Below are 15,304 nucleotides of genomic sequence, written 5' to 3' on the forward strand. Positions count from 1 at the left end.
TGTGAGGGGCTGCGTGGCCCGGAGGAAGGATCAGAGGTTGATCTGCTCACGGGAACAGTTTCTCTTGGGGGTGAGGAACATGTTCTGGAGTCACAGGGGTGATGGTTACACCACCTTGTGAATATACCTGTGAATATAAGCCACCGAATCACACGCTTTAGAGAAAAGCATAGAGTGTGAGTTCTACCTTACACAGCACAAAGCCCCCGTGGCCCCGGGGCTGACTGGACACGCCCCCCCCCCCCACGGGACACACCCCCGCTGACCTCAGAGAAAGGGCTGAAGGACAGAGCCGCTACACCTTCTATACAGCTTCGCGTACTTAATGCATATTTATTGAAAATTTTCTTCACCGACAATGGTGAAATCGAGACCCCAACTTACAAAACATGATGGCAGTTGATACTTATAAAAATAAAGCCAAGGTCTGTGTTTCACAGATTTGTGCAAGTTTCCTTCCAATCTCAGTCTGTCCTGGCATCGAAAAGGAGATCACGGAATCTGTGTTATTCCTCATGACTCGAGAGTAAAAAAACCGCATTCCACGGACAAAAAAAAATAGCTTCGCTTCCAAATAGCGTCAGTCTTTAAAGTGACTTTTTCCAATAATAAATATAGAAAACGGCCTTGGACGAGCACAGTTGGGCTTGGCCGAGGTGGTCGCTTGTGTAAAAGTGGCTCCCCGCTCGGCGCGTGGTGGCTACGTGAGGTCCCCCCGGGGACGGGGCTGCGAGCCCCTCGTGCAGGGTCACCGGCCACCGCAGGTCGCACCTGCGCGCCACACGGACAGCCCACCGAGCACAGACCTGAGGGCGCAGGCAGGTGGGTGCAGGAGCCCCGTGCAGCAGGCTGCCCGAAGCGGCGCCCTCGAAGGCTCTTTGGCTCTCGCGCTCGGCGGGTCTGGCGTCACACAGAAGGGGTCTTTGGCGGGTGAGGCTGCTGCACGAGCTGGGGGCGCTTCACCCTGGGCTTCCTGCGCTTCGGCCTGCTCCTGGCCTTGTTGATCTGGACCACGAAGAAGGCCAGGACCACCATGGCCCCCAGGAAGGCGAAGACGGGGATGGTCTGGCCCACCTCCTGGTTGTAGCGGCCGGGCATGATCCCTGCGGGAGCACAGCGGCCGCGTCAGAACGAGACGCTAAAGTGCACTGACTGTGCTCCTGGGGCAAAGGGGATTTGCCAACCTCGGGAGGAGTGACCTTAGGCTCGCAGACGAGCAGCTGTGGGGGCTGAGGTCTCTGCTCCTTCCCCTCCCCACGCCCACTTCAGACGGACACCGCTACTGGCCTTCCTTCCACCACCCGCAACCGACAGTGGGGTGCTCAGGGCTGCTCTGTTCCCCTAAGAGTGCTGGCAGATGGGTGAGCGTGGACCCGGGGCGGGAGGAGGTGCAGGTGCTGGAGCAGCTGAGCGGGAGGAGGGACGGCTGGCCTTGTCCCCACCCCCTGGAAAGCCTCCGGCACGCAGGACACACGGTTACAAGACAAGAATGGCCCCTGGAGGCCCCCTTGTCTGTCGGTACGACTTCATAACTAGGCAACGCTGGGGTTCGAGAACTGACCATCATCAGTGCAGCCCGGGACTGCGGGCAAGGCCCCCGGGGGCGTGGCGTCACCACACAAAGTTCCCGGGATTGCAGCCCAGGGGCCATGGGGCCAGTGCCCAGAGGCAGCAGCCCCAGGGGGTGGGGACCTCTGGCAGAGCACAGGGTCTCCGGAGAGAACCCCACACCCTGCTGGGAAGAGCAGGTAAGGAGAACCCGTCCCAAATGGCCTAGTTGGGCCGAAAGCCGTTGCCTATGGAAGGGACGTTTTAGGTCAATGGAGTGAGGGGACACCATCAGATCAACCGAAGGGCACAAACCCACTTTTAACTAGAGGATCCCAGCCCGGTGAAGTCCCCTCCCGGGTGGCTCAGCAAATGGCAGACGACAGGAGTTCCCTGAGACACAGGATACACCACACCCTCGTTTGCAGAACTTTAACCACAGCATGCAAATTTTACTCTACTGGAAAAAGTTTCAGTGCAACACCAGGCAACACGGAAGAAATTCCGATTTGAAAATGCAGGCAGAACGTCCCGAAGGGATGCCGGGGTGGCAGGAGGACTCATGGGCTTGCCTCTGGCCCAGCTAAGGGGGGTGCGGAGGTGGCAGAACAAAGGAAGCACCCAAGAACTGACCTCCAGGAATGTCCCAGGCACTGCTCTCTCCCGGAGACAAGGGTCTCACTTGAGGCCGGTTCGATCGGAAGTTGGGTAATACCACTTTGTCCAGGTCGATGGAGAGCAGCTTCTGATGTTTCCAAAGGTTACTTCAGGAAGGGGTTAAAACAAAACGAAAGTAAGCAGCTGCACTAGCCTAAGAAGCCCAGCCAGTGCCTAAGAAATAACAAGCGAGTCACAGAGAAAAGCGAAGCAATGTCCCATCGACACCCAAGCCCAGCTGCACACGACCGTTTCCAGATCCTGAGACAATGTCACGATCAAGTCCCTGTGCACGACCGGTCAGCATTCTGCGCGGCGGTCAGTTCTCCCGGGTTCCTAACAGGCCCCAACAGCCTTCTTCTGCTTAAAGCGGCCACGTCCCCAAGGAATGGGAGAGGGCACCACACGACGGCCTCTGCAAGGGGCCTGAGGACACGAGCCGGAGCCGGGACTCAGGGACCCGGGCAGCCGGAAGGCGCGCGCAGGCCTCTGCCGAGGGGTTCACCGAGCCGGCGGGGCCTGTCCTCTGAGGGAGCAAAGGCTGCAGGGAGCGACGCGCCACCAGGAGGTTCCACCCCGGGGCCAAGTGGTTGGCAGAAGCAAATCTCGGGCCTGAGCGTCCGCCCTGCCGGCTGGGCCGGGGGCTGAAGGCAGGAAACACGTGCTCTGTCCCCGTGTGGGGCTCCCGGGGACAGCAGCGCTGCCCGAGCCCGAGATGGGCCGGGCCTGTAGGGCCGCGCCCGGAGCAGATGACAGGGCCAACGGGCCGCCCCAAGACGGCTCTCACCACCTGGGGGGAGGGGGAGGGGGAGGGGGGTCAAGCGCGTCTGCAGCTGTGAACTTCCCCCTCCCTCTTACTCTCCTGGACACGGCGGGTCTCTCGCTTCGGCCGAGTGGAAGCCAGGGCGCCCGGCTCTCTGGGCACGCGGGGTGAAGGGCGCCGAACGCCGGCGCGTCTGGAAGGGGCTCCTGTGCACGAGCTACCTGCGGCCGCCGGACAGCAGGACAAAACGCTCTGCCTCCCAGGACGTAACCGTACGTGTCCGGTTTCAGGAGTCCGGAAAGTAAACTGACACCGCTGAGTTATGGGATTCGGGCCACTGAAGCCTCCTGACCCTGCAGCTGAACGTGTGAGTGTGCGGTGCCGCATGTGACAGTGACACGAACACGTGCAGTGCTCTGTGTGACGTGTGACAGTGACACAAATGTGTGTGGGGCCATGTGTGACAGTGACATAAGCGAACGTGTGTGGGGCCGCGTGTGACGTGACAGTGACGTGAACGTGTGTGGGGCCGCGTGTGACGTGACAGTGACGTGAACGAGTGTGGGGCCGCGTGTGACGTGACAGTGACGTGAACGAGTGTGGGGCCGCGTGTGACGTGACAGTGACGTGAACGAGTGTGGGGCCGCGTGTGACGTGACAGTGACGTGAACGAGTGTGGGGCCGCGTGTGACGTGACAGTGACGTGAACGAGTGTGGGGCCGCGTGTGACGTGACAGTGACGTGAACGAGTGTGGGGCCGCGTGTGACGTGACAGTGACGTGAACGAGTGTGGGGCCGCGTGTGACGTGACAGTGACGTCACGTGTGACAGTGCCACGAGCATGTGCTGTGTGACAGTGACACGAGAGTGTGAGGCCCAACGCGGAGATCCAGCTCTGGAACCTCAGGTTCTGGTGACAGCGCCTCCTACTGCACAATCGTGCGAACACACCCACGCTGCACTGTCGTCTGAGAAGCTGGTGACGCTCTGATGGGAGGAGGAGGGGTCCCCTCGCCCTCGGCTCCTCTAGGGTGTGACACTCCTGCAACCGCTCTAAGGACAGACACCGGGTGTCCAGCAAAGACACCGAGAAATGGGTCTTCACCTCAAAGGTGGACGGAAGCTCGCGCTGAGCGCTGGGATGACAGACACCCGGCCTCCCGGGGGCCGCCTGGAGCCGCCTGACACGGTCTCACACGTCGCAGCTTCAGGATCGAGACCCAGAGGTAGGTCTCTGGGGACCGAGAATAATTTCCAACAGGACGGGAAGCGTGGAGGCCTTATCTGTTCCTGAGACCCCAAGGGCGCCGCGGGGACAAAGCGGCTGTGGGAGCTCTGGCCAACGCCGTCCCCGGCAGGAACTGCGGACAGGGCTGAAGTGAGGTTGCTCTGGATGCGGGGACATCGGGAGGTTGTGACCAAGTGGGATGTAAAAATGGAATCTTGGGGGACGTGGGAATGACGGGATGTTAACTGGAATGGAAAATACCCCGTAGTTAGTTGCAGGGAGAAACTGCTGACGGGAAGGAACGAGGCCTATGACCCCCGGGCTTGTGCCGAGCACGTTCTAGACGGGAGTGAGCCGCGTGCTCGGGGAGGACATGCACACACCCTCCTCCTGGTGGCCCACAGCACACACAGTGGCCCTCTGTCCCCTGCCACACCAACGCCCGTGTGCCTGTGTCCACCAGAATCCAAGCTAGGCGGACAGCCCGGTGGGGAGGCCCAAGCGGCCAGGTGCGTGAGGGGGGCCGCCTACGGGGCCGGGGTGGGGAGCTCGTCTCCCAGGGACCACAGTGGGCGTGGGGGTGAGGGCGCAGACAGGCTGCGGGCCAGGCTGCAAGTGGGAGCGCACCCCTACCCCCTACCTCCAGGGCCCACAGAAGAACCCCTCAGCATCTCAGAATCCACATCAGTCAGGGAGCGCCCGACTCCTGGACCCTGAACCGAAGGATCAGAGCCTGTGTTCAAGCAACACCGCGGTCAGACCCCAGCTTTTTAGGCAGGAATCAGCCACATCTAACAAAATGCTAATCACCCAAAGCACTTCTTCATGCGGGACGCCACCGGAGCGCGCGGCTGTAAAGGTCGATATGGGGGCGCGCCACCTTAAATGTCATCACAAAATGACGAGCTGGGAGACCTGATTACTTGATAATGATGCCAGTAAAATTCCATTCTCTCCTGGAAAGGAAGAGCCGTGAATCACACGCCCGCAGGAGGAGTGGAAAAGCACAGGAGGCACTGACCTGGGAGCCGTCTCGTTGAGAGGCTGCGGCTTGGCCCACGACAGGTGCGGGCAGGCGGGCAGAGCCCGGGGCTCCGGGCCGCCCCAACGGGCCTCGAGGACCTTGGAGTACCGGTGCAGGTGGTTCCCTGCGGCGGCGGCAGCACGGTCACAGGAAGGCGTGGTCGTCAGGAGGACGTGAGGGGAAAAGCCAGAGTCAGCCTGCGTGCCCTCCTGTGACAGGCCTGCTCCGGCCGGGACCCCGGACCCCTTCTCCTGGGCTCAGGGGCGTGCGCTGCGCGGTGCCCCGGGGGGACGGCCGCTCCCTTTAAAGCGGCCCCGGTGTACTCGGGGCGGGGGCCGGTGACCTTTCCTGACCTCAGCTGCAGGCATGCGGCTGGGCCCCCGGAATCTAAGCTGGAGAGGGGGGGCTTCACGACCATCTTTCTCTTTTGGAGCATTTAACTCTCGGGCAAAACCACAAATCATGCATTTCCAGATCTCCAGTTTGTTTAGGTTGTAGGCCTGCATGGCCAGTACCGTAGCCACAGCTGAAACGGGCCGAGTGTCAAACGTTCACGTAATAAAGCCTGGCGTGAACTGGGCCGACACATTTTGCTAAAATGAACTTCACCTGCTGCTTTTTACCTCTGTAACGTGGCTGCTGGAAGGCGTGGGGCTGCAGCTCCGCTCACCCCAGCCTCTCTGCGGCCCCGCGGGGAGGACCTGAGCGCATGCAGGCCAGCCCTGCCCTACGCACAGCGGGCCAGGCCGCAGGCTGGCACGCCCCCGCCCCCTCCCGCCACAGGACCCCTGCATCTTCCTGTGTGGGCTGGGAAGAACGGGGTTGATTTTCACAGGGCTCTGAGAGGCCCCCTGAGGCCACCCGTGTCGAGCACTGCCCAGCCCGGCGCCTGGCACCGGTGAGCGCCCAGCAACGCTGGCCCCTCTTCCCAGAGGCCCCAGGAGCCAGGGTTGTGAGGCAGGACAAGAAACGAGGTGGGCAGCGTGAGGCCCTCGGAGGGAGCTCCCTCCCCACGCCCGGGAGAAGGGTGCAGAACGGGCCCCCTCGGTGCCCACGGGCCCACTCACCCTCCATCCTCTCGGGACTGACTGAGCCGGCTCCGCTGGGTGGCCGCTGCCGATCCCCGGAATGGCTGAGGCTGGGAGGGGTCACCCCGTACGACGTGTACTGAAGGAGCGCATCCAGGAGCCAAAAGCAGTCTGTGGGTCAAGGGCACGCTGATTAGGGGCAGAGCTTTCTAGAGAAGCCCTACAGGAAACGAAAGCCCTGCGTGAGGGGAGACGAGGGGACCGTGGACCCTGGGGAAGCGCACGTTGTCCACGGTCGGCACCGGCCCACACACACCAGCACGATGGGCGGGGCCCGCGTGGGCTTCACCCCGGGCCGGGCCAGGGTGGGTCGGTGCCACCGGCCGCTGGGCTGGACAGGCTGCCGGAGCGCCACCGGAGTGGGTGCTGAGGACAGAATGGCACCACGCAGGGATGGCCAGGCCACGGGACGGGACGGCTCAGGAGCCGGAGGCCGAGAGGGGAACGGGGCACCAGCTCTTGCCCAGAGCCAGAGGCCATGCTGCATGCGGTGCGGGCAGAGCAGAGAGCACAGTGCGCGCCGCTGGGAGGTGGCTTCGAGGTCACAAGTGCAGTCCAGTATCTGGGGCTAGTGGGCCCTACACATGACACATGCGAACCAGACACGGTCAGCCACTCTGGGGGACACAGCTAGTCTAGGCGCCGCGGCAAGCCACGCGGAGGGTCCCGTCGTCAGGAGACAGAGGTGCACCGCGTCTTTGACCCGGCCGCTGCCCGCACGTGCAACCCGACAGGCCCCGCCGCACGACATCGGCACACCCTCCGCTCTCTCAAGGGCGCTCCGGCCTCGTGCTCAGAGCGCGGCCACCGTCAGTTCTGGAACCTGGACTGTCCTCTCCGGCATTTAAAACCTTAATAAAGACTCTTACCAGGAGATCTCCGGTCTTAAAAGAAAATCTCTATGGAAATAAAACATTAATCTCCTTTCAACTGTGACTTTAACCTTTTTAAAAAAGACCAACCACGTTCTAAGGATTTATACAAAATGCTAGGAACTAAGCCAACCTCAAGTTCACCCAGAGGGAGGTACACGCAGCTCCCAGCTCACACTCTAGTGGCTTCGTTCTCTGCTCTGCTCGGGCCGCTCCCGTCTGCAGGTGTGAGGCACTCCCCCCCCTCCCCCGACAACGGTTCTCCAGGACCCAGTTCTCTGGTCACCTCGCCAGGCCCAAGACGCTACACTTTCACATGCCATCCCCCTTACACGGCCGGTCCAGGCTCAAGGCCCCAGCGCGGGGCAGGCACAGAGAGGTGCTGACCAAGAACAGGGCTGCTAGTAACCGTCCCCGTGCGGGCCCGCCCCACGCCCAGTGGGGGTACCGATGCTCCCCCTGAAGGTTCGCGACAGCCAAACCCCCAGGTCTGGGAGGAGAGCCAGGCGCTGACCCTCTGGGAACAGTGGGTCCGGCCTAGGGAGGGCCCCCGGGTGGCAGTGCCAGTGACATGCAGACGCCAGAGGGGGGGCGCCGGGGCGGGCTGGCAGAGAGCCGCTCCACTAAACGCCATGGCGCTGGGCGAGGACAGCACAGGGGATGGTGGCGCACGCAGTCTGCTGGGCGCCCCTCAGGGTGCAGACGCCCCGGAAAGTTCCACGCAACCGAGACAGCGGGGACTTGCCGCCTGGCTCTTGGGCAGATCTCTTTTCCAGCCCCTTACCGGCGCCTCTCCAGGGACAAGGGGAACAGAGGGCCTGTATGTCATGGTCACGAAGCCCAGCCTGCTTCTCGGCCACACCATCAGTCCTCACCCTTCTGCCGGTGACTGTCGTCCAAGCAGTTGGAGTCCCCGTACAGCACGATCCGGCCTCCGCCCTCGGCGGGAGTCTGGTAAAGCCCCAAAATGGGGACATTTTCGACAACTGCCGTCTCCTGCTTTAAAACCTCCAACCCTGAAATACAGCACAACAGAAACAAAAATGCTCAGCACGGACTGATGTTCCAGTTGCCACCTGACGTGCAGTCCGTACAACAACCGCCATCAGCAAAATCTACCACCCAATCGCGGCAGTGCCAACTTCTACCAGAGGAAAACATCGAAGTGCCATGAATCTGGGGTTTTAGCAAAGGCCATCTCCACACGGCCTGTCACGCGTTCACTGGCAACGGCAGCGTCCGGCACCTGCCATCCTCGTGACAGCTTCCGTCCCTCGTTCCCGGCCGGGTTCTGGGACTACACGCGCGCAGGGACAGCCAGCCACGCAGCTGCCACCCAATGCAGGCCACCTTTGTGGGCTGTTATGTGCGCCTGGCTTTTGTGGTCTCCTATTCAAAGGCAGGACACATGTCACCAATTTTCAAATCCTATGCCCACGTGCTTTAAATGCAGGTTTACGAGCCCTGTCCTGTCTGTGTCACGATTACACATGTCCCAACAGCAGAGCTTTCTGAGCTCTGCCCAAGCAGACGACACGGTTTACAACGTTGAGCGAATCAAGAAGTCAAAGACGCAGGGACGCCACGGGCGGCAGATGCAGCGACATCACCACGTAACGGGAGAGTCTGGCCCCGGAGCCAACGCTGTCCTCCGCACCGGCGGTGACGCACATCACGGCCCCTGCTGCGGCGGTGACAGCTGAAACGTCGGTGGCTATAAAATTACGGCACTTCCTGCTCTCTGTTGATATCCCAGCAGGACCAGAGTGGAAAAGCGAGGTTCTCTTTGTTGGAGGGAAGGACAGAGCAGGAAAACAGTCAAAACTGGGCGCAGGCACACGGCGTCGCCACACGGCGTCGCCACACGGCCGCGTGGTTTGTCACAGGTTTGTTTCCGACAAAAGGGTCCCCTTCGACCCAGCATCATCCAGATTTTCAAATTCCTATTTCGTACCCACAAGATTATTCAACTAAAAGGCTATTTGGAAAGAAAAAGCCCCTTAGAAAAGATTTCAAGGTAATTCATTTTTATTTGCACCAGCAGCACAACAAAATAAAGTAGGTGCCCTCCCATCTCCAGTGATTCCTCTCCCCTCAAAACCAGGTGGCAACAGGTTGATGGCGACACTGCTGCTCACACCCGCACCAGACACACCGCCGCCGCCGGAGAGAGACAGGCTCCAGAAAGAGCCACCACCCCATGGCAACCCTAGCCAGTGACGGGGAAGGCACAATCATTTACGTGCCTGCAGTTAAAATAAAACCTTATAGGGGCACCTGGGTGACTCAGTCAGTTAAAGCGTCTGACTTCAGCTCGGATCATGATCTCATGGTTCGTGGGTTCGAGCCTCGCATCAGGCTCTGTGCTGATAGCTAGCTCAGAGCCTGGGGCCTGCTTCAGATTCTGTGTCTCCCTCTCTCTCTGACCCTCCCCTGCTCACGCTCTCTCTCTCTCAGAAATAAATAAAAACACTAAAAAACATTAAAAAACACAAAATAAAATAAAACTCTATAAACACAGATCTGCTCACCAACCGACCTTGCCTTAAGGAGGAGGGAAAAAATCTCTCTGGACAATAAAAATAATAAATCCTGTCTGGGAAATGCAAATAGATAAGCAGGAAACTCTGCTTTGTTGTTTTCAACTACTGCAGCTGCCCCTGACTTCCCATTACAGCAAGCATCAACCTTCATGAGAACCATACCTGCGGCCAGAACCCTTCTTTCCTTCAAATTCTTTAAGATTTTAAGTCCTCTCTACACCCAAGAAGGAGCTCAGACTCACAACCCTGAAATCAAGAGTCCCACGCTCTACTGACCAAACCGGCCACGTGCTGGCTCTTTCTTTCAGATCCTTAAGGGAATGTTAAGAGATGACTGCGTAATTAATATTCTTCATACAGTTAAAAGCTTTAAAACCCAGTCATTTCTCTAAAACCTCAGTGATCTTGGCCATCACAGAAGAACAAGTTGCAAACAGGAACAAAAGCTTCAAGCTACTCTGAAGGTTGTTTAAAAGAAAAAAAAAGGAAATGTGCAAACGTTCAGCAGCTGCCCCTCCTCTGGGAAACCCTGCTTCTCTCTTCAAGCTTCTCTCTCCCTGCCACTCCCAGAGCCACCACCCAGAAGTCTTGCCTAAAGTAGGCGCCAGGCAAATTGTATCACCGTGAGTTTTTTTTTTAAAAAACCCAAACTGCTAACAGGTACAGGGTGATAAGAATTGTTCTGGAAACAGATAATGGTCATGGCCGCACAACTCTGTGAATATACCGACGATCACGGAATTGTACACCTTAAAAGAGTAAACGGGAAAAAAAAAAAAAAACTAAAAAAAAAAAAAAGCAAACGTGAATTACAGGCAATAAAACTATTTTTAAAAAAAAGGAAGAAACAGAGCAGCACTGCTCACCTTGGTCTTTAAAGGTCTGTGTTATCACGATGCCATCTTCTGGAAACTTAGCGATGCTGCACCCTGACGCGTAGTACACTGGAAGGGAGTTGCTCAGTTACAGCCACAGAAGCCTCGCATTTCATCAAAAGTTACTCACTGACCTAAGATGCACTCTCAGATAGGATAGTTTTCCTAACGTTATTTTTAGTTTTAAAACAAAGGCTACTATTACCTGGCTACACTTAAGTAACAAGTGATTACCTCCGAATTTGAGTTAAAAACTGCTATTAACGTAAGGTTTTTGAACAGACTCAAAAAGCCAAAGCTTTCAGTCGGGTAAGCAGAGTTAGCAACAGTGACCCTCGGGCTGTTCTAGAAACCAGCTACCAAAACCTCATCCGTGGGACCTGCAAAGTGATTTCATGAACAGGGTTTGGGAGGGCAGGGGCCCAGGAGGTACTTCCTACCCGAAACACACAGGAAGTAAAGAACGGGACAGGCAGCGCCAAGATTAGGAACGCTCCAGAAAATTCTCTCTTCAAGAGTCTGGACGCAACAACAGTGGTTCGCACCCAGCTTGACCACACAAGTCCTTTCTAGAGACACTGGTTCTCCCTGTGGCCCGACTTCCTTCGCGATCACACCCTTCTCTCCCTCTGAAACCCAGACGTCAGGGCCCTACGGATATCACTCTCGCACCTCGCGAGGCAACAGGCCCTATGAAAACACAAACGCAAAACCTTACTGTCGTGGTTTGCTAAGGTAAAATCCCCTTCGTACAGGCCATCGCTGAACCCCATGTTCCAGACAGACAGAAGTTCGTTCAGGGCAGGGACATTCGCCCCTCCGGTGTCCGGCATCCACCACTGCCTGCGGAAGAGACAGGGGTGTGGGTTACAAGGGCTTAAAACAGCCCCGGACGCCCGGCCTTCTCAGGACGGAATACATGCCCCTGCAGAGGCCTGCCCGTGCGCACCAAGGTTCCGCTGAGAGCCCCTGTCCAGTCTGAGCGCTAACACAGCGTACCCGCTCCAGCCGGCACGCAGAATAAACCCAGGCTAAATTTCCTCCACGCGACACGCCACATGGACATAAACACACCGCTATGGAGCCTGGGGCCTGGGAGGGTCCGCGAAAGCAAAGAGAGGAGAAAGAGGCCTTTAAAGTTCGAGTAAGTCACAGGCTCTGAAGAAGAAAATTCAAGATATATTATGTTCATAAAACACTGGGAATCCTTGACCCAGAACTAATTTACTAGAAGGTTCCTTTAAATAGTGGTTCCTTCAATCCATTTAAATTTGTACAGATCCCACAACAGAGAGATGGGAGCATGAAAAGGAACAAGTAAAAGTAAAGTAAAACATGTAAAAGTCAAGTACGGAAGGCCAACAAGGGAAGCCGAGGAACCTTTCACTCAGCACCTGGCCTCAAGGAGCAACGGACTTAACACCCTGGGGAAGATCGCTGCTGGGGGAGGGGCACCTGCGCTGGCAGAGCGTCTGTCTGAGCCTGTCTCCGATGGCCGTGAGGACCGCCAGCGGGCCAGTCCTCTGACGTACTGGCTACTAAGAATTTCATTCCCAAAAAGTCAAACTTCTTATCAAATACCAACTCCTATCAATACCTTGTGTTTTCATCATAAAACTTGACTTTTCTCATGACGGACGTGTTGTACCAATCACTGAAGACAATGAGCGAAAGGCCGTTGTCCACGTCCCTCCTCAGCTTGGCGACCTCCTCGGGGAAGTACTCCTCTTCGCTGTCCACCATGAGCAAAGTTCCTGGGGGACAAAGCGTCGGCAGTGAGTCTGCGCCTTCGAACCGTGGGCGTCACTGCTTCAGAAACAGCATTTCAGGGGGTCCGCGTGTCAAGTTGTCACCTCTGATGTTTGGTCTGGGGCCCCCACCACTCTGGAAGGGGGTGAGGAAGGACGGACCAGGGTCCAAAAGCACAGACACCTATGAACCCCCTGGCCTCCCTTCCACGTGGGACCCACGATGTAGCCACGCGTCCCTCACTCGAGAAGCAGCAAAATGAGGCACAGGTTTCTTTCAATTAAAATAAAAAGATGAACGAAAAACGTACAGATATCCTTGTCCCCGATTTGACAGTGTCCCATTTTACCTGAAGGTCCCCACTGCCGCCATCGGACAGGAACACGGCCACTCCACCTCAGAACCTCCCCGAGGGACCGGGAGGCCCCGCACCTGCCCCCTCACCGCCTCTTCTACCCGCGCATCGTCTCGCCTGCTCCCCGCGCGCGGCCGGCCCCCAATGGCCACTCACCGTACTGACTCGCATCGAAGCACGTGAAGGGGGAGCCGAGGACTTCGACGAAGTAGCCCATGCTCCTCAGGTGCTGGTACATGTCCCTGAAGTTGGTGTGGATGTGGTCGCCATTCCTGGAAAACAGAGGCACCGCGCTGGGACGGCCCCCCCCTCGTGGCGAAGGCTTCGCCACATGGCCGCCTCTGACCCGGGGCCTCCACGGGAGCGGGGCTCACTGGCAGCGGGGGCCCCGGGGTGTCCGGCCCCCACACGAAGTCGGCCTTTCCAGCCCAGCGGCCTCTGGGCCCACAGGACACACACCCACGAGGGAGCGGCCCGAGAGCCGCTGCGTAGCACATCGAGGCGTCATGTCGGCGGTGGCACCCGCGGAAAGCACGCCACCCAGATGCCACCTGGGAGCGCAGAGGCGCTGGACAAGCCGCCCTAGGCTGCTATGTGAACCGCGCGTCGCAGAAGCAGCCACTTCCCCATCCCTCTCCCCCTGAACGCGCGCATTCTCCTACCGTGTCCTCTCCCTGAGCCCCTGCCCACCTGGCACACCGAGGCGCCAGGGGCCCAGGGCTCGCTCCGGCCACACCCCCCCCTCCCCCAGCCCCTCAGAGCCAGCTCCTCCGCGGGGCCGAGCCTGTGCGCCTCCCCAGCAAGCCTTTCCTCCACCTACCAACCTCTCACCACCTCCCTCCCCTGCCTCTGGCGAGACTCGTCTTCACAGAGAGCATGGCGCTCCCGCAAGCGTCCGGCTCCTTCCTCCCCCGCGGCGTTAAGTCCGAACCCCGGAACTCACTGGAGGGCAGCAACGAGCCTGGCGCCCGGGCCCAGAGGAAGCCACGCCCGGTGCCCCGGGGAGCAAGCCAGGAGGCCAGGCTGCAGGGCAGGGACTGGAGGGTGCAGGCCCACCAGGGCACCTGGCACGTGCGGAGGTCTGCACAGGCAGCCGGGGAGAGTTTGGGGCCAACCATGCCCCCAGTGCTGCCCGTCAGGCTTACCAGGGCTGCTGTGCGAAGAATGGGGTTCAGGGAACAGTGACCCCGACCAGGAGGCTGCAACGCTGTGCAGGCAATGACAACGGCCTGTGCAGGGCGGGGAGCAGGGGCGGCAGCGGCCACTAGGGCACGATCTGGGAGGTGCGGTGGCGGGAGGGCCGACAGGGTCTGCTGCCGGTTCAACAGAAGGAAGGAAGGACAGAGATCCAGGGCGAGCTCGGGGTTTTTGGTGCCCAGGACGGGAGTCCGGGAGGAGGCGGGCAGAGGCCCTGAGCATGTCGGGGGTGGGGAGGGGGCAGAGGTCGGGCTCCCCGCGGGGGCAGCAACCCTTGGTCCCGCGGTGGGGGCTGCTTACCAGTCCAAGGGGTCATTCTTCATTCTCAGATTATCCCTGGGGAAGTAGCCGGGCGGGTAGCGGAGGTTGTGGTACTGGTCCCAGAGGACTCTCTTGCTCCGTGGGGGGGCGGGAATGATCTTCACCTTGATCGGGAGCTTCACCGTTGACGTCTGTTCTGCGCCACTTTTTGACTGAAACAAATTTTAAAAACTCTGAATGGCCCCTTCTGCTCAGAAAAAACCTTCAGCTTTTGGGGTTTAAAAAAAATCACTTCTATTTATCAATTTAACACAAACACCTAGAACACGAGGATTCCTACTAACAAAGGTAGGAAGAACCGTAAAATTCATCCCATTACACTTCTTCGTGTAACTTCAGGCGACCTGTTCCTAAACACTCCTAGACCACACAGCCCCTTCTGGAGAACCCATGTTTTGTGATCATTTTGAGCCTGAACCTGGCACAGAACAGGCCAACAGCACGGCGGCAGCGGGGCTGGCTGCTGAGTGGGCCTCATGGGGCCCCGCAGGCCGGGAGGCACTGGTCACGGCCCCCGAGCCCGATACTGTCCCCACAATGGGCTTCAACCCAAGACCCCGGGCACGCAGCCTGCGCCCCTGCGCTCACCTCCACCTCGGCCGGGGAAGCAACGGTGACCATGACGTGCCCCTGCGCGATGCCCTCCCACGAGGCCGCTTTCTTGGTGACGGAGATGGAAATGGCCAGGTAGCCTGACCAAGGCCATAAGACCGAGGAGTAAGAGAAAGCCACTTCGATGTTGTCTCCATTCTGTGGCAAGTAGGGCTGCCAGTCGGGCTGCAGGAGAAAGACGAAGGCGGCCGTGAAACACCTCCTGGGCTCCCCACACAGTGGAGGTCGTACTTGGACCCCAAGTGAGCGATAACCAATGCAGAGTACAGAATGCCTGGAACGTCATCCACTAGAACAGTCTAGAAACCACGATTTTGGGCAGCCTCCAATTTTAAAGAGAATTTTCCCCCACCTTAAAAAAAGAAGACCCACGCATTGGCAAAGAACTAACATCTGACAGAGAATGTAAATAAATGAAAACTGTCCAATCTGAGAACAGATTCCAATTAGGTATGTGCTCTAAGAACCGCAT

The 15,304-nt window shown here is 58.5% G+C and overlaps 1 protein-coding gene across 3 annotated transcripts in view; it reads right to left on the reverse strand.

The window, feature by feature from the left end:
- Positions 1-305: 305 nt before the first annotated feature.
- The window catches only part of MBTPS1 (membrane bound transcription factor peptidase, site 1), a 50,678-nt gene continuing 35,679 nt past the window's right edge, over positions 306-15,304 (reverse strand). For 2 of the 3 annotated variants that reach the window (XM_039225724.1, XM_039225672.1), the window contains 11 exons: positions 14,809-14,997; positions 14,200-14,372; positions 12,859-12,974; positions 12,196-12,352; positions 11,317-11,441; positions 10,590-10,667; positions 8,056-8,196; positions 6,288-6,419; positions 5,218-5,344; positions 2,182-2,312; positions 306-1,103 (listed from right to left, as the gene is read on the reverse strand). In XM_039225724.1, the coding sequence (XP_039081655.1) occupies positions 907-1,103; positions 2,182-2,312; positions 5,218-5,344; positions 6,288-6,419; positions 8,056-8,196; positions 10,590-10,667; positions 11,317-11,441; positions 12,196-12,352; positions 12,859-12,974; positions 14,200-14,372; positions 14,809-14,997 (1,566 nt within the window). In that variant the 3' untranslated portion in view covers positions 306-906. The other variant, XM_039225777.1, reaches the window with a different exon arrangement.

Source organism: Hyaena hyaena, unplaced genomic scaffold (genome assembly GCF_003009895.1).
Source record: "Hyaena hyaena isolate Hyena2069 unplaced genomic scaffold, ASM300989v1 scaffold_1, whole genome shotgun sequence".
In the NCBI taxonomy this organism is placed as follows: domain Eukaryota; kingdom Metazoa; phylum Chordata; class Mammalia; order Carnivora; family Hyaenidae; genus Hyaena; species Hyaena hyaena.